The sequence below is a fragment of the Corvus moneduloides genome, chromosome 3, assembly GCF_009650955.1.
Source record: "Corvus moneduloides isolate bCorMon1 chromosome 3, bCorMon1.pri, whole genome shotgun sequence".
In the NCBI taxonomy this organism is placed as follows: Eukaryota; Metazoa; Chordata; class Aves; order Passeriformes; family Corvidae; genus Corvus; species Corvus moneduloides.
Window position 1 is genome coordinate 99,396,267 of NC_045478.1, and position 25,939 is coordinate 99,422,205.

At 39.7% G+C, this 25,939-nt stretch overlaps 1 protein-coding gene across 5 annotated transcripts in view; it reads left to right on the plus strand.

Annotated features, from left to right (window-relative positions):
- RPS6KC1 (ribosomal protein S6 kinase C1) overlaps positions 1-25,351 on the plus strand; it is an 86,382-nt gene extending 61,031 nt beyond the window's left edge. For 4 of the 5 annotated variants that reach the window (XM_032102965.1, XM_032102968.1, XM_032102969.1 and 1 more), the window contains 5 exons: positions 5,329-6,906; positions 7,178-7,267; positions 18,720-18,802; positions 19,522-19,617; positions 22,727-25,351. In XM_032102965.1, the coding sequence (XP_031958856.1) occupies positions 5,329-6,906; positions 7,178-7,267; positions 18,720-18,802; positions 19,522-19,617; positions 22,727-22,837 (1,958 nt within the window). In that variant the 3' untranslated portion in view covers positions 22,838-25,351. The remainder of the gene's footprint in view (positions 1-5,328; positions 6,907-7,177; positions 7,268-18,719; positions 18,803-19,521; positions 19,618-22,726) is intronic. The other variant, XM_032102966.1, reaches the window with a different exon arrangement.
- Positions 25,352-25,939: the final 588 nt, after the last annotated feature.

Here is a 25,939-nt window from a genome sequence, read left to right on the forward strand (position 1 = left end):
TGGAGTTCCTATCAATCTGGAGAGCACTCAAGAAACTTCCTGCTGAAGAGGCTTGCTGCACGCAGCAATTGATAGACAACACCACGGTAGCACTCTGGCTTGCAAAGCTGGGGATTTGTTGTTAGGAAAGGAGATAATGCTAGCTGTAAATATTTGACAGCAATCAGAAAATGTAGGAAAGGTGATATGCTCCTTGGCAAGTGACTTTTTCAGGAGGCTGCTTTGGAATAATAGCTTTTGCTCCAAGTGCATTGGGAAGTGGGAGCTTTGCCTAAACTAGCGAACTTTGCAGCAGAGCTTCACCAGCAGCACTGGAAATACAGAGCTGCAGATAGAGGACTCTGGTGCTTGTAACTACTGTCATATTAGAGATTAGGCAGGAGATCAGCTTCCCATTCATGTGGAGCTGCAGCTCCACTGTGGCTGCCATTGGGATGCTGTGGAATATTATTGTTGTTGTACCATGGCAGTGCCTGTGTGTCTGCTTTGCTTTTGGCCTAGGAACTGTGCAAGCCTTGTTTCATGTAGCCATTGCATTAACATGGTGAAGTTTACCAGTAGGCTTGTCTCTCTTGAAAAGGAGGCCAGTGATTCTTTGAAAACCATAAAATGGTGCTTTTTCCAGCAAGGAAGGCTATTAATTCTCATGAGGTGCAGGGTTTAGAGTTGGTACTCCTGGCCATACACAAATTCTTGGGCAGTGATCTAGAGAGCTGGGCTCAGTTTTGGAGAATAATTCAAGTGCATGTCTTTCAGTACTCTCTCTTTTTCTCCCCTATCAGATTACAGGTATTTGGAAGCCTGGGTTGTTCACTTTGACTCTGTTTGGGATTTCCTAAATACAGCGACTGCTGCATTCTTAGCTGAATTCCAGTTCTGTGGGAATTGGAGTACTTCATCCTTGGGAATAATCTCATGGGCCAAGCTAGCAGAAGCTATTGATTTATTTTGGAGTAGGTCTCCTTAGCCAGCCAGTCTTTCAGGATGTGAAACTGAAATGGGAAGCATCTGAGTACTGGGTGAGGAAAAATCCAACTGGTCATGAATTGTTTTCTCGTCAGCTGGAAAAAAAAACATGTTTAGGAGACTAAATTTGCTGACCTTTAGGTTTCATTTTGTCCTGTCATATATAATATATAGTCTCTGTATTTTCTTTTAAATGTTCCTGCATCAAGTACTATTAACAAAAAGCGGCAGAAATGTTTGAAAGAATATAAAAGATTCCTAGTCAGCTTCATCATTTGATCACTTTATTCTGAATTTCGTGTTGATTATTTTGGACACTAACTTTTAGATTCTGCCCCTAGAAGCAGAGGTATAAGCTCCAGAATGCTGGAAATGTGGTTAAGTATGGCACGGCTAATAAGAAATTTTTCATTGAATAACTGCAGACGAATGTGGAACTTGATGATTTTCATGTGCTTATAAAACCAGAAATGTTCAACTAGACTGGCTATAGAATCAGTTCATGGTAGAAGAAAACAAACTTAATTAGTTACGTTAATAATATAGTTCTGAAATTAAGCACTAATAAACTTGAGCTTAATACTGTAGCTGTTACAGTTATTTAGTCTGTTGGACTATTTGACAGTGACTGAAGCTTACTTGTTTGGATTGATTTCTGTAATTTTAGATTTTATATATTCCTGATACTATATTAGCATGTCTTGCTAATGTGTTTTCTTGATCTCACACAACACATGGGGAGAGGGAGAAAAGATTATTAGTATGTCATTCATAAAGGCATAATTACATACGCAGATACAAATATCACTTTTGTTTGACCCTGGATTGGACGTTTTCAAAAAGGAATAAAATTGTTGTTTTTCACTATAAAACACAGTTATTGAATGGCACTTATTTACGTATTTCCACTTGACCAAGAGGCCACTCTTGAAATATTTGTATGTTAACATATTTGGACATAATTTTTTTGGGTTTTTTTTTCTTTTTTCTTTTTTTTGGTGTTTTTTTTTTTTTTTTTGTTTGTTTTTGGTTTGTTTACTTGTGTTTAACTCTTAAGTTGACGTTGCAGTAAGTAGTAATTTCCACTGTGGTTTCTAAATACAAGCCATTAATAATGAGCAACTTCTTTTTGAAAACCTAAGATAATAGATTTGCAAAAACAAAATGAGTTGTTGAAGTCCTCCCTGTTTTCACAAATGGACAGTGGTGAATTCCTGAACACTGTAAGAATAAAGAGATTTCCTTTTTTTGTCTTTTGCAACTTTTATGTTTAGTGAACCTCTCAAATCATCCAGTGATTTTTTGTGGATTTTTCAAGTATTGATCCCAACATATCTCTTTGTCCTTCCTTAATCCTTCTTGGGTCTCCCTTCTTAAGCTGCAGTAAAACTTCAGGTAGAGGCCCAAATCTAGTGGAGGGTGCATGAAATCTTGGATAAAGTGAGGTGGAGAGAGCAGAAGACAGGAGTTGTCCTGAGAGCAGCTTGATGTGTCAATAGGTGAAAAACTTAAGTTGGATAATTCTCGCATTTTTCATACTGCTGGGCAGCCCAGCCCCTTCTTATCTTAGCACAGGGGTACAAAACATTTAGGTCAGTGAGAGCTGTTCAGGTGTCACATGTAAAAGGACACTTGGTGTCCAGTAATGACACAGGAAAAAAAGATGACAAAAGATCACAGGAATAAGGTTTTGAGCTTTCTGCCTCCTTGGGTCAAAGCTTAAGGCAGGCCTCTGTTAGAAAGACCTTTTCTTACTACTTCCATCTGAGGAAGCACTGATGGTGCTCATATTTGCATTAAAGCCATGCCTGGAGGCTGGTGGTGTTGTGCCAGGCACTTCCCAAAGCTCCAGAGATCTTATGTGAGTCTTCATGAGTCATGGTCTGTGAGCACGCTTTGAGATTTGTGTTTTCATAAGAAATTTGTGAAGCACAAGTAATAAACACTAGTAATATGTAGATGAAAATATTTAGCTTGTACTAATTAATCTAATGCAGGTGGGATGGGGAGACTATATAATTTTTTTATTAAATAATGTGTTTTATTAAATGCAGTATGGGTGTGGTTGTCAAATGAGATTTTATTGTTTGGTATGAAAGGGTCCTCAGTAATTCCATGCCTAGTTAATAAACTGGGCAAAGTTATTTTTTTATAGTACTTGAAGGAATTTAATTGAAATTTTAAAGGAAATTAATTGTTATGGATAGAAGTGTGAAAAAGAGGATAAACTCTTTCACACATATATAAAAATTATGTATGATCTCACACTCTTTCTCATTCTCTTTTCTGTTGTTTCATCTCTCTGCCATTTTATAGCAAAAATATGAATAAACCTAGAAGTGTAACATTAGAAAAGAACTGTTGGTGATTATGGAATGGACAACTTTTATTTTCACCAAATCAGCTGCAGACCAGTAATCCTGAAGTCCTGTGCAAGCTGCGGGGCTCAGAGGGCAGGGTGCCTTTGCCCTGCTGAGCTGCTGTGCCACGTGTTGTGTTTAAAGCAAGTGGCCTCACTTGGGGAGCCTGCCCGGGCTCCCTGCTTCTCTCTGGGGTGAAATCCTGCTCGTGAGGCAGCTCTGGAAGGGCCAGGGCCCTCGGTGTCACCAGCACAGGGCCTCGGGTCACTTGTGCCCAGGCAGGCTCAGAGTCAGTCCCTGCCCTGCCTCGCTGGGCTGAGGAGCTGCTGCTCTGCTGGGGGGACTCAGGGGCTGTGCCTTGCTGCTGTGGCAGGGCACACTTTGGGGTGCATGTTTTGGATGCACCTCTGGCGTAAGTATTTAAAGTGCTTATGCCATACAGTGGGCAGTGTAACAGTTCTTGTTCCTTTCTCTGTGAGCGTTGCTTCCCTTTGCTCCTGTTTGTTTGCCTGCTGTCCTTTCTCATCACATTCTAGAAGGTGGCAAGGGTCATCCTGACCTGGTGCTAAATCCATTTGTAGCTTATGGCAGAAACCATGTGGATTAACAGATCTAAATTGTTGTTTTTACCATTGGACTCAAGCTGTTAGAATTCCCTCTTAGTGTTTTTAATATACTTAGTTTCACCACAACCAGCGAGGTTTTTTTTCCCCTTGAAAAACAAGTCTTGTCTTAGCCAGGAGGATGGAGGGCAGGAAAACTCCACATTATATTATTCAAATTAATTTTTTAAAGTGTCAAGGTTTTTCTGTCTTTGGTAAGTTTTTTTTTTAAATACCTGTGAGTATAGAAAATCTGTTCCTAGGCAATGATAAATACTTTCTTCTTTTATTGTACTTTTTAAAGGAATTTTGCCTGATACAGAGAGTGTTAAAAAAGCCCCAAACTATTAAAGAATGTATTTTGGAAAAATATAAAGCTGTTTTATCCAAATAAGTAAAAAAAAACCAACAAAAACCCACCAACTCTGCAGATGCCCAGTGGGCTGGATACTTACTTTTTCTTTTACAAAGATTTGTTAGAAGTCCTGCATTTTTGAGAATTTTTGTACGATCTTTTAAATAGAAATGTCTTGACAGTGCATTTTTCCTGAAGTTATCAAAGGAGACTTTCTAACTTTAAGCCAAATTCTTTGGCACATATAAGAGGTACAATAACTTCTTGAATTATTTTGCTAAAATTATGTTTTGAAATTTGTAAGCTTTTTTTAATATGTGCAGTGTTTGGAAACATGAGGAGTCCTGGTTTGTTTTTTTAAAATGTAACTTATTTTTGGAGATGTAGCTTTCTTAGGTGCTTTGAAGGAACTGTTTGCCAGTGTAACAGAGTATTCATAAATCCTTGTGTGGTGCAGCAAAGCATAAAAAACTTTTTTTGAATTCTAAAGTTAATGGGAGAAATATATCAATATTTAACTAAAAAACCCCAACTTCTTCAGAGAGACACAGACCCTGAAAATATCCTGCTAATATGGTAATTTCCCTTACTGACCTTGCTGCTTAGTTTTCAGTCCATTTCCGCTAATGTTGCTTATGAGTTTAGAGCTGTGATACAGAATCATTCAGTGTAGGCAGAAGTGGTGATGGGCACTAAACCATTTGATCTTCCCTAGTTTTTACTTCTTTTGAGACAGCAGGTAGAGAGTAGTGACCACTGTGCAACTTGAGACACACTCTGAAATGAGACTTTACAGAAGTTTAAAAACAAAACCCAGCGGCTTAGTCTCAGATGCAGCTCTTTAAATATTTATGTAATAGTACAAATCTACGTGAAAAGCAAATTGTGGTCCCTGTGATTATTTCCTGCTGAGGTAGCAGATCCAACTAACTGTGGTCATAAGGATAGAGTGTATGGTGAGAGTGAGGATATTTTCCTGTTTCATAAAAAATTTTCTATTTTGAGTGAAATTGAGAGATCCCTTCTCTTTTTCTTTTTTTTTCAGGTGGGAAACTGTGGTCTTACGTCAGTAAGTTCTTAAACAGAAGCCCTGAAGAGAGCTTTGAGATTCCTGAATCCAGAACATCCAGTTCAACTAAAATTTACCTGGAGCAACCAACACCTAGTCCTAAAGAAACTGGTAGCAGCACCGATTCCAGAGAAAGCTATGGGGAGAGCATGCTGAAGGTGGTCCCACTGAGGAGCAGCCTGACACCAAGCTCTCAGGATGACAGCAGCAACCAGGAAGATGGCCAGGAGAGTTCCAAGTGGATGGACTCGGCATCCAGCTCAGAAGAGGAGTGCACCACTAGTTATTTAACGTTGTGCAATGAGTACGGGCAGGAAAAAATTGACTCTGGCTCCCTAAATGAGGAACCAGTGGCTAAAGCAGAGGGTGAAGGGCTGCATACCAAAGAGAGGAGTTCCCTGCAGAAGTGCAGTGTTGTTGGCAGTGACAGCTTCACCTCCCAGATTGCACCTCAGGAACGAAAGCTGTTCATCGATGATGCTGAGTCCGAAATAGCCAGCCCTACTAGGATACTGGACTCGTTAACTAGATCCAAGAACAGCCCCATGGAACTCTTCAGGATAGACAGCAAAGATAGCACTAGTGAACTCCTGGGTCTTGATTTTGGAGAAAAATTATATAACCTGAAATCAGAGCCTTTAAAGCCATTGTTTACCGTCCCAGATCATGACAGAAGCTTGGATGCCCTGGAGAGCAAAATGGGTGTGAAAGCTCATGACACTGTGAGCAGGGGTTCAAATGACTCTGTGCCAGTTATCTCCTTTAAGGATGCTGCTTTTGATGATGTGAATAGCATTGATGAAGGAAGGCCTGATCTTCTAATAAACTTACCAGGCATGTCTGATGAAACAGAAGAGCCAGCCGTGTCAAGGCCAACAAAGTTTACAAAATCTGACAGGGACATGTCAGAAGTAAAGTTGTTAGAAACACCTGATGTCTTGCAATTAAATAATTCTGTAGAGCCATGCAAAGCATTTGATCAAGAACCAAATCATGTGGCACCAGAAGTGGGTGATCCTGCCCACAAGGAAGCAAATGAGCAAAGCGGTGTCACTCAGGGAGCTCTTGGGACCCTCTTTACATCTGACCAAGAGGTAGGTGGTTCAGAAGATGGGGCTCTGTTTCAAGAGCTTGGGGCCTGCTCCTTAAACATGAAAAGCAAAGAAGAAAGTTCATGTGTTTCCAACCCACTCTCAGGTGCTCAAGAGGTTAGCTTGGACAGAGACATGTTAAGAAATGATGGAGTGTCGCTGTTTTCCAACCAAACTGAAGACAGCGGGAAAGAGGAGACAGACTCGGCTTTGTCACCAGCAGCTGAAAGTAAAAAGATGGCACCAAAGAAGGAAGACAAAACAGCAGGAGCAGGGCAGAAGGAAATACATCAAATTTTTCAGGACCTCGATGAGAGATTAGTGCTAACCTCCAGGTTTAATATCCCAGAGGATTGCATTCAAAGATGGGCAGCTGAAATGGTGGTAGCCCTTGATGCTTTACATAGAGAAGGAATTGTGTGCCGCGATTTGAACCCAAACAACATCTTATTGAATGATAGAGGTCAGGAACTTTTGCAAATGCATTTCTTTTTATTCGCTGTTGCTTCCAATTAACTGAGTAGGCGTTTTATCTTGTAATTAGTATCTTCATTTCCTGTCTAGAGCTTCATTATCAGTGCAGCAAATTCACCCCCAGTAATAGCTTCTAGTACTTAATGATGCCATTATTCTTAATGATACTGTTTTTAGCTACAAAAGGAGTAATTACAGTTCACTTCTGCAGAAAATGGAAGGGAAAAATGTTTTGATTTCTCCTGTCGTTTTGTTTTTAGGACACATTCAGCTAACGTATTTTAGCAGGTGGAGGGAGGTTGAAGATTCCTGTGACAACGATGCCATAGAGAGAATGTACTGTGCCCCAGGTTAGAGCAATCACCTACAATGTTTCACTTGGAAAGTAGATTAGCAGCTTTCGTTTTCTCATGGAGTCTCTGTAGCAAACAGCTTGAGATCATGCAATATCTGAGTTTTCTTTGCTTCTTTTCCATAATGTCTTAAAAAGCTACAGGGCTCATAACTGCTTTATTGTTGAACTGTGGTGGTGTTTGTTATGTCATTTCCATAACGTGTAATTGTACTGAATGTCTTGTTTAAGCAAGTTAGGAATGTTCTGTTTTCTTGCAGTTATTTCCTATGTCTGAGTACATCTTGGTAACTGAAAAGAGCAAGTGAGATTGAAAAGGTGGCACTAAGACCCTTAAAAATCAAAAATTTATACATGCAAAGGACATGGGTGGTGGGGGGAGAACCACAGAGGTTTGAAAAATACAGCCCTAATAGGCTCAGAAATGCCTCTGACATTTTTGATGAGCTACAGTGGGCTTTGAAATAGTTTAGAGAGCTCTTTTCTTAGAACCGCTTTCATCAATCATGAGGGTGATAAAATCAATATCTCTTGGGTTTTTATAGCAAGGATGGCACTTGAAACTGAGCCCTCCCTCTTTTCCTTTTCTCTATTTATTTGCTGCTAATATAGCTGTCTGTGATTTCTGGCAATGACAGCCAAAAATCAGGTGTTTCACACACAGCTTCATCTTTTAAAAATTTCATAGCTAGCTTATAAAAACTGTGTTTAGAGTTGAAATTACTACGTTTTTATTCTGACTTTGAAATGCCGGCATAACTTTCTGCTGAGCGCGTGGTCTGGCCAGGTATTGCAACTTGTCATGCAGGTAGAGTCCTCAACCTCAGAGTCTGCAAATGTGCTCAGAAAAATTTAGAATTAGGAGTTACCAGCAGTGGAAGTTCTGAATTTGGTTTGGCATCAGGTGTTTGTTCTGTGTTTTTGTTCTGCAAGTGAAATGCAGTAAGGAACTGTCTCTCTGAGTAAGGGTGGTAGGGTCTCAGCAAATTTTGTATGTCAGCTTCTTGAGATAAATAGAAAATAAAAGCTTTTCTGCTCTGGTGCAAGTCAGAAGGGCAGGTATTACAGAAAATAATTCTTTTCACCTATCAAAGTAAATCCAACACCTTCGTTCTACCCTCATGCCAGTTTTATTCAAGAACAAGATAATTGGGGAATCCCAGCAATTACTGTGTTTGTTAAATAAATGGTTGTCCAGGTTGCCAACATGTGTGACAACTTGTTAGAGAGGTGTTTTCCTGCCTCCCTAACCCAGCCTCGAACAAAGCGCTCCCCAGTTGAGTTGTAGCAAAGATGGAAGTGCAGCCTTTTCCCACCCTGTCATCATTAATGAGCTGTGAAAGTCAAAGCTTAATTTTTCTGTACTTTAATGAGGATCCAAAGAGAGGCTTTTTTTGCCCCCTAAGCCCCAACCAGCCAACTCCTGCAGTAATTAAGTGTTTAGGGAGCAGTTGAAATAATATTTAGAAGTCCCCAAATGCAAGAATGAAGTTTTCCCCACCGTCATTATTTCCACCTCACAGCACAGGTGTGGTACCCATCCGGGCATTTCTTGCTGAAGTTGCCCTCCCCTCTCTGCCCTCTCTGCCCTACCCCAGGCTGCGTTTGCTTTGTGTGTCTGCAACTGGTGAGCTGCAAGGTGAAGGTTTGCAAATGCAAATATTAGATACATTCAAGGTGGATGAATTGGCATTGCTCTATGATTCTTTCATATTTCTTGATCTTAATGTTATCTCTGTGAAGCATGCTTGTACTTTAGTGTAGCTGTTGCATGTTCATTTTTAGGTAGGAGAGTAATACTTGGTATAACTTAGCAGCATGAAATATATTTTGGAGCCAAGTGCCATTCTGTTATGAATGATTCAATAATGGTGTATAGCTGAGTCCAAAGCAGCTTTCTTAGGACTACTGCTGCTGGTAAATGTGGCTTTAGAACTTTTGACCAATGTTTAAAAAAATAATTGTGTTAATAGGATTTCTCTAGGTTCCAATATTACAGGAGAAAAAAAGCTTCATTTGGATGATGTATTTTTTTTTTCATTATGAGGAGTGTGCCATGTCCCTGGAACCCCTTTATCATGAAAGCATTGCTCCTCAAGCTGCTTCTTGGAATAAGGATTTTGAAATTGTATTTGTGCTTCAGTTTAGTACACTAGGAACAAGTTTCGAGGTTTTAATACTATTTTTCAGTTGCTTTTTAATATAAGTGTTTCTCACAACTTGTTTTTTTTTCTGCTGAGGGAAATGCTGTAGTTTTGTAAAGGTGAACAATTACCTTCCCAAAATTTTATCAGGTCTTATGATTTCTTACAATAATAAAACACCATATCTAAAGTAAGTGACTCAAAGGGAGTCTTTATCTTGTTTTGAATTTTCCTGGTGTTTTCAGGATTATGTGCTGTGTTGCCCTGCCTCTGGGTACTCAGCCTTCCCTCTTCTTTTCTCTCCTGGCTGAAGGATGCAGTGAAACTTGGCTTGTAAAAATTTTGTGTTTAGCTTGCTGTGTGTTTTTAGCAGAGTTGGAGTTACAATAGATTTGGATACAATAACTTGTATGCTACATGATTTCAACAATTTAGTATTTAAATAAGTGCACTCTTTGAAAGTAGGCAAGAAGGGGAAGGTGTCTATCAATAAACCTTGCTTTTTAGGGTCTGCTGCTGGAGACTGAGAACAGATGATGATTCTAGGGCTGTGGTTCTTTTTCTGCATTGATTTTTGAGGAGCAAATTTTGGAGGCAGAACAAGGAGAGGATGAATGAAATTTAAACAGATTGCAGGATATCTTCAGTTTAAAATAGGAAATTGTGTTGCGGAGTTATGTGAAAGTTTTAAACATGTATTTGAAACAGTTGTAGCTTTTCAACTGATGAGGTTTCAGATGTTGCTTTTCTACAGTGTAAGTTATAAAGTGGTTTGCAGTGAAGGGCATGAAGATGTATTTAAATCTTAAGTCATTTTATTTGCTGAAGAAAAACATGAAGTCTAAATTTTACAATTTATATATTGAGACCTAATTGCTGGACAGGCGACGGGTAGTAATGTATTAGTGTGGAAGCTTTTCAGAGCCAATGGAGAATAGAGGACCACCTACGTGGAACTTGTTTGCAGATCTCGGATTTTGTGTTTAAGGCTTTCTGTACACTAGAATGTAACCTTGCATTAAGGTAAAGCAAGGCAGCGTTGGTACAGAAACAGTGATCCTGGTGAAGCACAGGGACTTGCTCGGCTCCTGTTGTCCTACAAAAAAGTGGAGAGGCAGTTTGACTGCGTATGTCAAAAAGACATTATGCAGTGCATATATAAAGTAACAGAACAACTACAACCATTATAAATGCAGAAGTGTCAGAAAGTTGAGGGAAGGGAATAGTTTAAAAAGCTGCATCCCGTTCCCTGCGAGCAGCATAATTAGTTTTGTGTGAAATAGCAATTGTCATTTTACATCGTGTGTAAGTTACGAGCAGGGCTGCATCTGCTGCAGGGGTGGCACTTCCCCGCAGCCGACGGGAGGTGGCATTGTACCATTAATGGATGCTGCTGTCGCGCTGGCTGCCTCTAATTTGCTTAACTTCTCCTACGAACTGGAGACGGAAGATGCGGCTCATTTGTAATGATTTGCACATCAAGAATTGTGCTCACAAGCTCAGAGTCGTGGTGTGTTATGGTGCTGTTGAATCTGTTGGTGTGGCGGGGTCACTCTTTACTGCTGTATAGTTCTGCTCAATTTAAAAAGACAAAAGTTCCTGCTGAACCGACTCCGGCACCAACAAAGCTGTCTGCAGATACTTAAAAGTAGTGCCTGTGCTACACTTTGATCAATGGCCAAACTAAATCTTTGCTGTTCACCTATGATAAGTGAAATGTTGTTTCTCTAATTCACAAGGGAAACATTGGATTATAAATCATACCATATAAACTCACCACCACTTCAAGTGAAACTGTGGGGGTTTTGGCCAAGAATAACCTATTTGCTTTTAAAGAAGAAATTAAGCACTCGTAACTGAGAATTTCTGCTGGGTTAATATGGCTAAGGTGACTATTGTGAGGTTTATGTGTTTTGTTTCCTGTAACTTTCTTCCTCTTTATAGTAATTCTGTTTTCTGAACATTTTAAAGTGTGCTGAGCAGCTGATGTCTGAATACAAAGTTATTAGCAGATCAGATGAGAATGATTCACTTCTGTTTAAACAGCCCTTTGCTCTCCATGCCCCCTGAGAACTCTTATCACATATTTGTCCAAAAAATCCCCACAAAAACTAACAAAAAATCCCTTGCTTTATCCACCTGCCTGGTGGCTGATAATATCAGCAATGTATCTCTTTATCTCTTGGTTAATGTGCCTTGGTATTCTGAAGGGGGGAAAATTCCAGTAACAGATTCAATTTACATGGACAGAAACTTGAGCAAATGCCAGCCTAGCAGGGGGGCCATTATTCTGCTCTATAAATAAGTTTAAAAAAGAAACACACACACGCACACAAACCTGTGAATCAACATGTTTTGGTCTAATTGAGGGAAAAGAAAGATAGATGAATTTTGAAATGCAAATTATCACCTTCTGTTATTTTAAGTATTGATTTTGCCAGCATTGTGATCTTAAATATAAAGAGTTGTTAACTTTTAAATACAGTAATAGTTGTATTCCATTCTCAACAGTCACAATTTAAAAAACCAAATTGGTAACTTTTTTTAAAAAAAAGACCCTTCTCGGCATGCTTCAGACCTGTGAGAAAGACAGAATGGTCTGCAGCCATAGCCTAGTCAAGGCTGTCTTCAGCTGAAACAGATTTGAGAATTTTCTCATGAAGAGAAATCCTTAAGTCTAACCTGTGAAGTGTCGTTGTAGATGCAGCTTGCTGGTCTGACATCTTGTGTAAATATGATGTGTGAATGAGATGTTTTATTTACACTCCCCGAGTTCTTGCTCCAGCAGTGAGGATGCTTTCTGTTGCATCCCTGTAGTGTTTTTGGAGGACGAGGTTTCAGACTGGGCTGCCTTTAGAGTCTTTTTTCTTTCTTGTTTAAACAACAAGTTTTTGCCAGACTGTGTTTACTAAAAACTGGAGATTTGCTGCTTGAGATCCTAAAGCCAAAGGGAGCTTAGCTTCATAGAAAATGTAAGTAGGAAACTGGCCATCAGTAATGCATCGTATTATTCTGATGCTTTCATAAGCTGTGTGCTATAATCAAGCCTTATTTACACAAACTAGCCTTCACAGAAGCCTACACATAAATATATGGTAAATTTGGTTTTATGTAATCTGCTGTTACTTGTACACAGTGCAAAACCTAAGCAAAAAGAAGGCTTTGTGCGTGAAGGGTTTTGTTCCCAAAAAAACAGACCAAAATGTTTCAATGTGCAACCTGATTTTTGTACTCCCAAATGAAGATGTCAATTCTGCTCTTAAACAATTGAAAATACAGATGCAAATTGCAGTTGATCACCTCAAATGTGTGGCATGAAAATAAAAATTGCTAGTTGATATTATTAGCCTGCATGCTATAATTTTTATTTACTGAATAAGGAAAAAGATTATTTGCCTCTGTTTACCAAATAGACATTTGATGCTGGAAAAACTGCATGTTATTTGTGTGTGTGTTTGTCAGTAGGAGTTTGCAGGCACTCATTAAATCTGCTATTCTGTATTATAGTAATTTAATTTGAGTAGATTATTTAAGAAGCAAAATAACTGTGGTAGATTAAAGTGCCATTGACCCTGAGAGGTGTCGAGGGGCGGGCTGGTCTCGTGGTTATAGTGTAAGACTGGACTTCCTGCTTTTTATCTCTGACTCTGTCCTAGATTTTTGTGTGACATTAATGTCTCAGGATTATCCTAAAAAGAAAAGAAAAAATCTGGATAGGTGAAGGAGTTTTGGGCATCAAAATCAGAAGCTTGATTTGAAAAGCCCTGGCAGTAGGAAATAGGATTAAACATTAACATGAAAAATACATGGCCGGTGTGAATAAGGTCTGGAGGTGCAGAAGAAGTACTGATTACTGGGAGTAACAGGTTTACAACAAGCATTTGGAGTGGGACAGCTCTCTAGAGACACCTGAGTGTTCCACAGAAAATGACAACAACTGACTGCTCCCAGAACACAAAACGTTGTGAACTTGGAGTAGCTAATTGAAAGCACAGGTTTGGGGAGAGCATCAGGTATTTTCTGAAAAAAACCTGATCTCATTTGTACTCAGGCTTGTTGTAAGTACACTGCGTGTTTCAGGTGAAGTACATGGTCTTGTGGTTTTTCTTAGGCTCTGTAACCAGAATAAGCAGTAAGATGTGTCCAAGCTGCTGATTTGTAAAAATCTGATGTTTTAATCTGGCTGTCATAAAAGCCAGTTGTTAACTCCAGAAGAAAGTGTACTTTACCTGTGTTTATTTATTATGATTATGATTATTATTATTACAGAGGGGACTAAAACTTGAAGATAGTGTACAAGATGCCTTATGAAAGTAAATGGAGCTAGCTATGAGGTTAATTAATGTTTGCTTTGTTTCAATAACAGAACAGCAATAAAACTTTCTCTTATGTCACATGATCATTTTAGAGGAAGTTTTGATTCCAGCTTGGGCTGCTAAAAGAAAGAACAACCACAGTTCCCTCTATTATTTTTTATTTTCTTTTTTTTTTTCTAAAGAGAAACATAGGTGTTTATATGTTTTTGAATAACTTTCAAATGAAACTTCCTATTTTCATACTCCATTTGATCTTAGCAAATGTTCATTGGACTTGCCTCACTACTTTATTGTTTAAAGACCATGATAAACTTCTTATACTTAAATATAGATGGTTCAATTCTATGCTTTATAAATTGCTGAAGCATTTTAGGCAAAGCGTTATCGCCAGATTGCTTGTGGGATGTTTTATTTAGTGACTGTACCTTATGGTATCTTGGCTGACTGAGTCTGATGAGAGTGAATTAGGTTGGAGTTGCTTTATTTGATTCTCTGGAAATGTTTCTTTACATATATAGATATCAAAATATGATAAAACAGTAATCTTCTAAAATTAGGTGAGTGTAAGGTAAATAGAATTTCCAAGTGTCACTAATGGTTTTTCATGCAATGTTTATCTTAATGGCCACAGAAGGGGAATACATTGTGTTTCTTTTCAGGATGTTTAACAAGTCCAATTACTCATGAACAGTTTCAGATACCTGATGGTAGTTCAGATGGGTCTCCTTATTTTCTTATCAGTGCAGAAATGATACTTGAGAGTACGCTGTTTGTGCTTGGAGTGTGGGGTAAGAGAAAGAGCCTCCTCAGGTTTTGAAATGCTTATCAATCCACTCTTCTTAATTCCAAGAAACCATCTCAGTGCAAAGCCTTTCCTGACTCCTAGGTGTCTGGGGAAGCACTACATCCACCTAGAGTCTAGAGTCAGTTTTCCTGTGAGCTGACTTGAGATGCATCTTTTTTTTGATGTTACAGTTTGTCCTACAAAATTTTTGATTAAGTTTTTGTTCTTGGTGATTCACAAGCCATCTGGCCTGAGTTGCACAGTGAATGTCTAAGGCCTCCTGTAAGCCAGGCTTCTTTCATCTTCACTAGTGTTTGTGTGTGCTGGTCATGAGGCATTATTGTCAGCCTGGAGGAAGCTATTTTTGGAAGAAAATGGGGCAGGTGTGCTAGTAAAAGCCTTTAAAATCCTTCAGCATGAAGGGTATATTTCAAGTAAAGGTGCTGTAGAAAGAATGAGAAAATAGGCCTTGGTTTACCATTAATAGCTTTATTGAGAATATGTGTTCAGGAGAGGTGAAGTTCTGCTTTTTACTTCAGAACTGGCACTGTTTAAAATAGAGTGTTGTCAGCTATGTCTCCCTTATCAGGAAGTAAGGTGTTGCTGTGTATAATGCAAATATTGAGATAAGTATGGAAACCATAAAGAAATGGCCTTTCAGTTGAGAGCAGCTGCTCTGGAAGGAGGACAGTGCAGGGTAGTGAAGGTGTTTACCTGCACCATCTGTCCCTGTCTAAACCTGATAGCATTTTACAAGTCTCCTTCCCTTCAGTTATCCCAGCGGCTGCTGCAGGAATTGCTTTGTGCAGGAATTTAGCATTGCTGTTGACTTGTGCTACTTGGTGCTGGATGTCATGGCCATGCTTCAGGAAGGGAGAAAGAGGAAAGCTCTCCCTTTAATGAAATTGCAGTAGTTGGAAGAGCTATTGTCTTTTTTTCACTACTTTATTATTTCTCTGATTTTCTATTTGAGGATGATATGAATGTTTTCTATTTGAGGATGATATGAATGTTGAGTTTTGCAGATGTTGTTCTGCTAGTCCTAGAATCACTGACACTGTGTACATGTGTACACATGTTTATTTTTATACAAATCCGGGTAAGGTCCTTGATTTCAAGGTTCATGAAGGAAAGATTTGGCACAAATATCCCCATGTTATTCACTTAAGCTTATGTGTCACTACCATATATTGTCTAAATTACTTTGCCGATGGATTGAGATGAAAATGTTTTCTTAGTGAAGGCAGATATTGGAGTTCAGATTTATTGCAATATTGAAGCTTTAAAAAAAGCATATGCCCTGTGTGGTATATTATATTAGCCAGCTACTCTGTGTCCCTCAAAAGCACTTCATAATCTACAGTTTCTAAATTTTCCCATGATGTTTAGTCAAGATAAAATGCAGTAATATTGATGTGGTATCCTGGGCTTATTATGATCAGTGTATTGCATCAGAAGTCACATGATCTGTTTGAAGTAAGGAAATGTAAACAACATATGTTTATTTGTAGTATACACAGTGATTTTTCCTTTTTCTTGTTTTTTTAAGGAAAACATTTATTTTAACCTGAAACAAGGAAACTTTGGAACCTAGGGAAAGCAGCAGGAAAGCAGACATTGCATGATAGGAAAAAAGTTGGGCTAAAATTTAGTTTTTGTGAAAAAGGGGACTCAGGCGTTGCCCTCAGCTGAGTTTTCCATTTTCTGTTCTGTGTTGGTTCAGATGACTTGTCATGCAGTTTCTGCTTGTGCATGAGAATACAGGCAGAGTTGTTCAGTCCTGAGAGAAATCTGTGTTACTTGACTGTTCTTAATTTATTCCACTTGTGTCAGTTTGGTCATGGCCAAAATGGATGGAAGAGCTCAGTGCTGCTCTTGTCAGAGAACTGCAGTGACATTTTTTTGGCTTGGCATATATTGAAAGTGTTCTTGAAATTGGAAATATGAGCTTGGATTTTGAAGAAGTGGACTCTGGTTTACTTTTTGACTCTGATTCTATATATGTCCATTTTCTTCATCAGTGCTACTTCCTGTAATGAACAGTTCTGTGAAGGAAGGCAGTGTAACTTCGGGTCTTCAGAGAACTGGATCAGCATTTCTGATTGCCAACATGAAAGGAAATAATACCAAAACTGAGAAAAAAAATTTTTTGTAGAATTTCTTTCCTCTGTGCTCTGAATTATATTTTTTTTTCCCATATTTAGGTAATTTTTTTTTCTATTGGGCTGTAACTCATGAGACCCATTCCCACTGAATGTATTTGGGAAGAATGGATTATTTCCTTTTGTGGAATTATTATAAAATTTAAGGTGTGTCAATATGGGATAGTTAATGGTAGTATAGGAGCTGAGAATGTAGTAGTCAATCTTATTAATTCTTGGCTTTGCTGTCCTTATTCTGTAATAAGTGTGTAACTTAATTTAAAAATAAAAATCTTCACTTGTTGGGAAGAAAGCTCCCTTGAACTGAAAAGGCATTTCCATTTAGTACATTTCACTGAGAAATGCTATGAAAACCTTTCACCAGCAGGTTTGTGTGGAAAGGCCAAACTTTGGGGGTTTTTTTGTTTGCTTTGGGTTTTTTTTTGTTTGTTTTTCTTTTTTTTAAAGGACAGTTACGTAGAAGGTCTGCCTTTCTGAAGGGCTTTAAAAATAAATTGCAGGAACAAATTTTGATTTTTACACAAATTCTCTCAATTTACCACAATTTCAGCTTCATCTGGGTGCTTACATGGGTTGGTAAAACATTTTAAAAATGGATGTAATTATGCTGCTACAGTTCCTCATGTGGTTGCTGTTACATCTTTGTGAAAGTTTCTTGGTGCTGGTAGGAGTATCAATCTGTAAGGAGTGGAATAAATTCTGATGTGTGGCACCCTTATAGTGATGTATCGGTCATTCAAAGGCCATTAAGTGCAGTAAACTTTTCAGTGTGAGGGATGTCCTACCTCAAGAAACAATGTCTGAGCCATCCTTCCTTGTTGCTCTTGAAACAGCAGCCTCAGTTCTGTGAGGTGCTGAGCCTCTTCCAGCTCGTGTGGCAGCTGCCTGAGGAGGGGGCAGCCCTCTGCACATCCCTGAGCTCAGCCTGGGTGTGCTTCCTGCCTCTTGGGGAGCTCTGAGGTGATGCCTCCCTCTCCTGACCCTGCGCTGGGACTCATCTGGAGCTCTCCTTGGCCGTGCTCATGCTAAGCTCCATAAAATGATGAGCAGGATTTTTTGCCCATGCTGCACTGCTTTTCACAGTAACAGCTATGTGACTGTATGCTAATTGTTGTCCTCTGCTGGGGAGCTCTCGTGGCTTTTGCCACCAAAGCTATTTTAGTGCAGCTTCTGCATTTTTTTGACAGTCAAAATGAAGATTTCATCTTCATTGCAATCTGGTTTTCTGCCTGCTTTAGAGCAGACAGTGTGGTGTGTATTTAATAATGTTTGTATTTAATAATTTTTGTAGTTTAAAGCCTGAGTCAGTGAAGGCCAAGTTTTCTGCACACATCATGCGACTGAATACGTGTGTGTGTATGGCCAGGGACTGTCACTCCCATCTCCCCTCCCTGCTGTCCCTTGTGCCGGTGCACAATAGCAGTGTTGGGTTGGATGCAAGGGGAAGCAACTTTTCATACCCATGTACAGTTTGGGCTGGGCTGTAGCAATACAGAGTCACTGGCAGTGGTTATGCTGTGGAAAGATTTGATATCTCTATGAGACCATTGTGAAAAGCCTCCCATGGTGATCCCAGGAAAGGGTGTGGGTTAGCCATGAGACAAATCCTGCTCTCTAAGACAAAACTAAGGCATGCAGTAGACTACTGCACCCTCCCTAGTGCTGCTTTTATGGATGTTTCAGGCCACTCTGGTCTGCTCAGCTCTTCTGGCCAAGGGGAATTCTTTAAATATGTTTTGCTTTACTGTCTGTCACTGTCCAGTTTTGTCCAGTATAGGAGAATCATAACTGTAATGCCTACAAGTCTAGGAAGTGCCTGTGTATGCATGGAAAAGACAAATTATGCATGAAATATATGGTGTTGCTGTGCTTGAACAATGCAATCTGTAGGTGGCTAAAGGGCTAACTAAATTGCAGGCATAATGAAAGCTCTGTGGTATTTAGTATATGTTCTGTCAGCATTAAACAGTCACCTTGTAAATATATGTTAATTTTGAAGGTGTAACTGACCTTTTTAATATTAATTGAAATGTCTTATGTTTAGAGGTTGGTGCTATCCTAGAAGAGACAGAAGCCTGTGACTGGTGGAGCCTGGGTGCCATTCTTTTCGAACTTCTCACTGGGAAGGTAGGGCTGGGGGCAAGTGACTCGATAAAAGTGACTTCTTGGCCAGTAGTTTCTCACCAGTGGTGTTCCCAGTTGTGATTCATTTGATTGTCTCTCTCAGATGAGCTTTACCAACCTGAGCACTCTCAATTTGCTTAGTCTGCATGCAACAAGAGAAGCAAAACATGCCCAGCCTTCAGCAGAACAACTTAATAAAGCTGTATCAAACTAAGGACTGAAAAAAATAACCAAAACTATGCTGCCCTCTTAGCTACAGTGAAATCCAAGTTCTGTAACATTCCGTCTGTACACGTACAAAACTTTTGCCCTAATACTTCGAGTATTCTTTTCCTGGGACTGCATAGAAGCCATATGTTGCTGTCACATACTGATTCAGTATTTTGAGACAAAGAGTGCTCAGCCAAATCAAACTGGTGTTTGGTTGACAGCTCTGCACGAAGAAAGCAAAGTCCACCAAATTCCCAGGCTCTTCAAATTTGAGCAATGGCATGGAAGCTTTAAGATGTAAATGTTCTAAAGCTGTATCTCAGGGAGCTCATCAGCACCTGTAGACTGGTTCCTCCCAGAACCAGTACTTCATACTAGGAAGCGCTGAATTTTGGCTTTGTGTGTTAAATTTGCATGGATATTAGGAGATAATCTAACACTGCAGTTGTGAAATTAATAAATGTGCCTGCCTACTTTGGTGTTTTTTTTCCTTTTTTCCTTTTCTCCTCCAGTCTCTGGTTGAGTGCCATCCATCAGGAATAAACACTCACACTTCTTTGAGTATACCAGACCATGTATCGAAGGAGGCCAGATCACTGATTCAGCAGGTAGGTGAGGGGAGAATTTTTTTGCTCTTATGTACATGTGTGGATAAGGCAAATACTTGCCTCCCTAACTTGTTCTGGTGAAGTAAATGTAAAACCAGAAACCTGCTGATAGGAACGTGGATGGCTCTTTTGTCAGCACTGATGGATTTTGCCCAAGTTGTCTTGTTGCATCTGGAAACCTTGACTTCTGCTGCCAGCTGTGTTTATAGAAAACTGGAGTGCTTTGCCATTTCTTCAAAGAACAAGTTTGGCAAATGCTTTGGAAACGCCTGCTGGTGAGGCATGAACATCTTAGGAATTCTGCCCTAAATGTTCATGGAAGCATTTGTAATGAACTAAACTAAAAAATGCTGATGCCAATTCAGCAAGATAGCTCAAAATCCTATGAAACCTGTAGCACACTGATCAGAAGTTATGACCTTGCTGTGGTTGAAAGTCTATAACTCTCCTCCAGGAAACCTTCTGGATCCCATTTGTTACGAAAAGTACTTTAAATGGTGAATCCGATGACTTTTGTAGTCAGAAGATAAGTGGTGGGTTGGACAAAAGGCAAAACTGTAAAATAGAGACAAATTTCCAGACTGATATACTATTTTAAAATCAATCGGAATAGTATTGTTTGATGGTTTTAGTTTACTCTTAGCTTTAGGTAGTCATGACTGAACTTGTAGTACAGGGTCTTGAAATTCAATTAATGCAATCTTCCTTCTAGTTAATTTTGACATAACTGTGGAAGTGGTGCCTAGATCTGACCTGTTCCACTTGAGAAGAAGAAGAGATTTGTGTGAACTGTGCTGTTAAGCTTTGAAGAGGATGCATAGTGGATGCATTGCTAGTGGATGCATAAATAATGGCATCACTTAGATGTAGTTTTGAACAGAGCAGAGAGGACTAAGTAGTTCTTGAAGAAAACAAAGGAAACAGATTTTGCAAATTCAGTGAGTGAAAAGACCCAGTGACAGATTGATTTGTGTGCTGTTACTGTGAAATGATTAGTGAAAATGGAACTGTATGTTTGGACACCACCTATTTTGACTAAGTGACATGAAGTCACTGAAGGTGAAAGCACGTGTCTGTATTTCTGGCAAAGGTAGAAAGGGAAATGACTGAAGAAAAATCCCATTTTTATATAATCTGCATTTATGTAGTTGGATGGTAGCAAATTTTTACCCTCACCCATAGATGCTATAATGCTGAGGGAAAGCAAAACTACACTTCATGAAGGGAATTCCTCCTATTATGACTAGAAGACAAATGAAGTCATCCAGCCCACGTATCCCTGCCAGTGAAGGATTGTTTTTTGCTGTAGACTAATGTATTGCCTATGTTCACATATGCCAAAGAATGTCTCTCTTGCCACTGGTGGGTTTAAGTGGCAAATGTATTTCTGCCACTCACAGCTGTGTTAGAAGGCCATGTCTGTTCAGAGAACAGTCTCCCCAGTGCCTGTTAGGTCAAGCTGTCTGGTGTAGGGTGGTGACTTACCTGGTGGAGGTTCGGTTATATGAAGCAGTAAATCACATTTTTGTTGTGTGACTATCCAAGGAAGCTGCCATTCATTGTTGAGGAAGCCTTGTCAGGAAAAGGAAGAGAGCTCTCTTGGCATGGATAGCAATTTGTCATTGCGACTTTCCTTCCCCCCTCTGCCAAGGGTAAACAGGTCAAAACATCACAGAGTAACTCTCTGGGATCAGTGTTCAGCTATACAGAAAATTTTGTCAGGCGCTGTCTCCTGCTGTGGCTTCCAGTCCAGGTGACTTCATTGTAAACACCTTCTTCATTTAGCCAGCATCTAAAACACAGAGATCTTTTTACTTCTGCTGAAAGATAAAGTTGTTTTTTGATGTTGGTTTGGTATTGTGCACTCAGGGATTTTTTCAGGAACCTCCAATTTCTACTACCAGCAAAATATGCAAAGTGACTTTTCAATAGGTATCTGTTTCAGTTTACATTTGTTTTCTAAGATCAAAGCTCTTCTGGAAGGACAAACTCCAAAAAATAAGTGACCATGCTTGGTTTCCCTTTGCTGGTGCTGCCTGTAGTTCCAGGGAAGACAGAGACACCCTGGCTGCATCTGTGTGTGCTGGCTTGTGGGAGATACCAGAGCAGCACCATTCACTGTCAGCAAGCTACTTTTACTATGTGACACTATGACTGCAAATAGCAGAGCCATCTTAAAATGTGTAAATTCCTATGTTTATGGATGTAGACTCACTTAGATGTTGACTGTGTCAAGATATGAATACACATTTTTCCAAGTGACAACTGGGAGAAGTTATCCTATTAGCTGTTGCAGAAAAAGCAAGCAAGAGATCATGCCTTCGTACTGGCTGTAATTGAATAGAGTATAAACAGTTCTTGAAAACTGCAGAATATGTTTGTGTGTCTTTATTAGTCTCTTTGGAGTTTACCTTTGCATTCCCTTTTATATGGATTGGTATCTTTAAACAGATGTAAATATTGTGATTTCCTTTTCACATGAATTCAGCATGTGATGTACAACTAAAAAGCAAACGAGGTGCTGACTTTCAGGAAATTTCCATGAAGCCATTAGGCTGTTTTGTTTCTTTCACTGGGGTTTTGATTTTTCAGTTTTAGGCCATTTGTAGGACTCTTTAAAACCTTTTTTTTTTTTTTAGGAAATGGAGAGCTGGCTATGCTATCCTGATATTTTAGGACCAACTCACAATTTATGAAACGGAAAGTTACAGACCACTATCCCTGATGTAGCCATAACACAGTGGTGTGAGCAAAGGTTAACATGAAGCAAATGCAGCGTCCAGAGTTCTACTGCTGCAGGCTCTGGCTGCTGCTGTCTCTTTTTAAAATGAGGTTACACTTAAAATGAAGTCCCAGTGTGCAGTGCTTCAGGGAATTGCATGCTGTGATCAGTAGTCTCTGAAGACTGTAAGACTGAGACTCAAGGAAAGGAGAGTCTTCTTCCATTTACTGGATTTTAGGAATTTCAAGTATGCTTTTGCACTCTTGAAAGTAATTCATAGAGCAGGAAAACGGTAGGATGTCCCTTACCTTAGACCTTTCTGGAACTTTTAAGCAGTTGTTTTTGTTCTTACTCACTGAATCATGTGTATTTTTCTTTTATGTCAAGCTTTTGCAGTTTAATCCTGCGGAGCGTCTTGGTGCTGGCGTTGCTGGTGTTGAAGACATCAAATCTCATCCATTTTTTGCCCTTATAGAATGGGCAGATCTGCAGAGATGAGAGACACGTGCCCTCTGAACAAACTCAGGTCAACTGGACAGGTTTCTCTGGCACAGGAGCACCCTGACTCGCTTCCTTTGGATGTCTGAAACCACTTGGACATAATGGCTAAAGGATGCTGGAGCAATGGAGCCAAAAGTGACCACTTTTAACAGGATTCACTGGTTGTACAGGGTGCTGGCTTGTTTTTACCACAACTGGTTGCTACGTGTGTGTTTGTGTGAGTCCTTTCATCAAAGGAAGGTTTGTGAGGCAACTCCTGGGCAGCATGTTTGGCACTGCCAGCTTCTCAGCTAAGCAGGAGCAGGAATGTCCTCCTGGTGCTTTGTCCGGTGATGGAAGTGTCTATAGATGGTGCCAGTTGAAAGTATTTTTTTATTGTGTCAATAGACCATTTCCCTGTGCTAAGTGCAGCTCTTGGGGGTGTGGGGAAGGAAAAACCAAATAATTTATTAATGGTATATGCTACAGAAAATACTAAATAAAATACTAAAATGCTTTATGCAAAAGTTGACACATTAAAAATAATATATCCATTAAAAATTAAGAAAGCTGTTGCATAATACTGTGGAATGTGTCTTGAAAATAGCATATAATTTCCCATTCTGGAAAGAGCATATAAAAGGCAAATAATGCTGTCAAATGTTGTACTTTGTTGGCTGGCAATGTCTGTTTAAAACTCTTGACTCTGTTGTATTTGATGAGCTACATGTTAAAGTCACTACAGAAAGGGAAATCTTCTTTTCCTCAGCTGGATAAACACTGCTTTAGCACTCTAATAAGGAGCAAGAACACATAACACTAAATAAATATATAGATAAAAAAGGAAAAACTCTTCTCTCATCGCTGCAGCCACTGCTTTATCATTTAATGAACTTTACTTCCTCTAAGTGTCCTATTTTTAGCTGCTACTTCAGGAAAAAAACCTTTCTGCTCGTGTTCTTGTGCTTGAGGAAGCTTCTGAACTCCCCTGTTTGTTTGTTAATAGTCTTAATAAATCAAAGAAAGCCTTCACTCACTCTGCTGCTTGAACAGGAAGGAGCCTGGGATTTGCTCATGCCAAATGACTAAGTGACATCTCTGAGCAAACCCTAGTGGGTAAGACTTGGGGAGGAGCCAATTAGCTGACCTGTTTGTTTGCTAGAAACGTCTGGAGAATGGGAGAAGAATAGAAGACATGCAGAATATTTTGCTGAGTGCTGCTATTGCTGCTAAGCAGCCCTGCCTGTTTGGGTTCCTGATGTACAAACGCTGTGCACGACAATGTACAGATTATGGATCCATGGGTTTTTTCCTAAATGTTCCTTGGCTTGCACTCTTTTTTTTTTCCCCCCTTTTCTTCTTCTCCCCAGCTTTATCCGGAGAACAAAGGGCAAATTCCTTTGGGAAAGGGAGGTGACAGCAACAATTACTGAATTTACAACTCAAAAAAAAAAAAAAAAGTATCCTTCCATTTGTATTTTAGCAGTGTATTTTATGGGCACTCCCAAAAGTGCATCTGCACAGTCTCCATCTGTTAGACACCAGGTCGGTGTATTCAAATAAAGTGGAAAAGGAAAATGCTTCACTTAAACAAAGGAAATCTGGAAACTTTTTTTTTTCCTTTTTAAATTATTCCACTCCCCTCTTTTTTTTTTTTTCTTCCCTTTCTTGTGATCACCAGGCCAGCAGAGGGGCTGTCACAACACTGCAGGCTGTAACCAGGTCACTAGTATCACTGCCTACCCAGAGCCGTCCAAGATTACATCACTTTCAGAAACTATGTTTCAACCCACCACCCTCTGGCTTCATAACAGGAACTCCCTCAGGTGAGCCACAGGAACAACTTCCTGTGCCGAGCGGGTCGGAAATCTCTAATGCAGAGACCAAGCTGATCCCGAGCTTCCTTCCAGCACTGCCCTGGCTGTGACTCTGGAGAGGGCTCATTGCTCAAGGAAAACCTCCCTCCCCTCGGCCACCTGACTCCCTCCCTGGGGTTCTCTAGCCCCACCACCACATAATGCCACTGCCTGTGTTGTTCTGTCCCATTGCATTTGCCTGGTGATAACTGTACAAAAAAGTATTTTCCATGTTACTTCGAAATGCTGTCTTGTTCAGGTTGTGCCCGTGTGCTGGCTGCAAGCAAAGACAGGATAAGATAGCACGGGAGCACAAGCTGGTCTCTGTGAGAAGCAGGAAGAAAACTCGGTTCTGCCAGAAACCAGATGATCAAAGCATTGTTTAGTTAATGACACCAAAATATTTTTTTTCAGGTATGTTAGTGTGAGGAAATCTAGATCATGGAGAGCAGAAGGAATGGCAATATGACTTGCCAGAGATGAGCCTTTGAGATGCTACAAGTTTTTGTAATATTACCACTGAGTCAGATAATTGTTTTGTCAAGTGAAGCACGGCCTGGAGTTAATTGCACAAAACCAATCCTGCTTCTATCTTTATTTTTTTTCCTTGATCATGTATTGTGTTGTATTGGTGTTTACATGTATTCTTTTAATAAACAAAACCTTTCAAGCCTAATTCAGACATTACCTTTCTGAACTTTACATTTACTTCTTGAAGACTCACCTTCTTACCCGATCAGTGCTTTTTGTCTTTGGCTTTAATGACTTGATATGCTCCTAGGTACCTTCTTTTTGGTATCTTATGAAGCCCTGTGATGCACATCTCCATTTTGATGACTGTTCATTCCCACTTCCTTCTGTTACACCTAATGGCTAATAGCAAAACAAATCAGTGCCTTTTTTCCACAGGAATCAGTTACAGTCTATGTAAAACACACTAAAATAAACCTATAGATTTTCCTATTCTCCTGTGCATGTTCAGGTAAAGGAGATTACACACTTAGGGCATCTCAAAGTGGTAATTCATTGCACCCTGTTGAACCACCCTGTAATGTTCTTTGTGTCCTACTTAGAGGAACTGGGATACAAAATGTTTGAAGGCTTGCCCTGGTAGAATTACCATGAGGTGAGCCTGGGCCCCTGCCCAGACCTACAGGAGAAACTGCATCTCATGAAATACAAGGGGCATAACTTTGAATGGCTGTATTCACAGCTTCTATTCTTGTAGCACAGCTCCTGTGTCTCCTGTGAAAATCACCTCGCA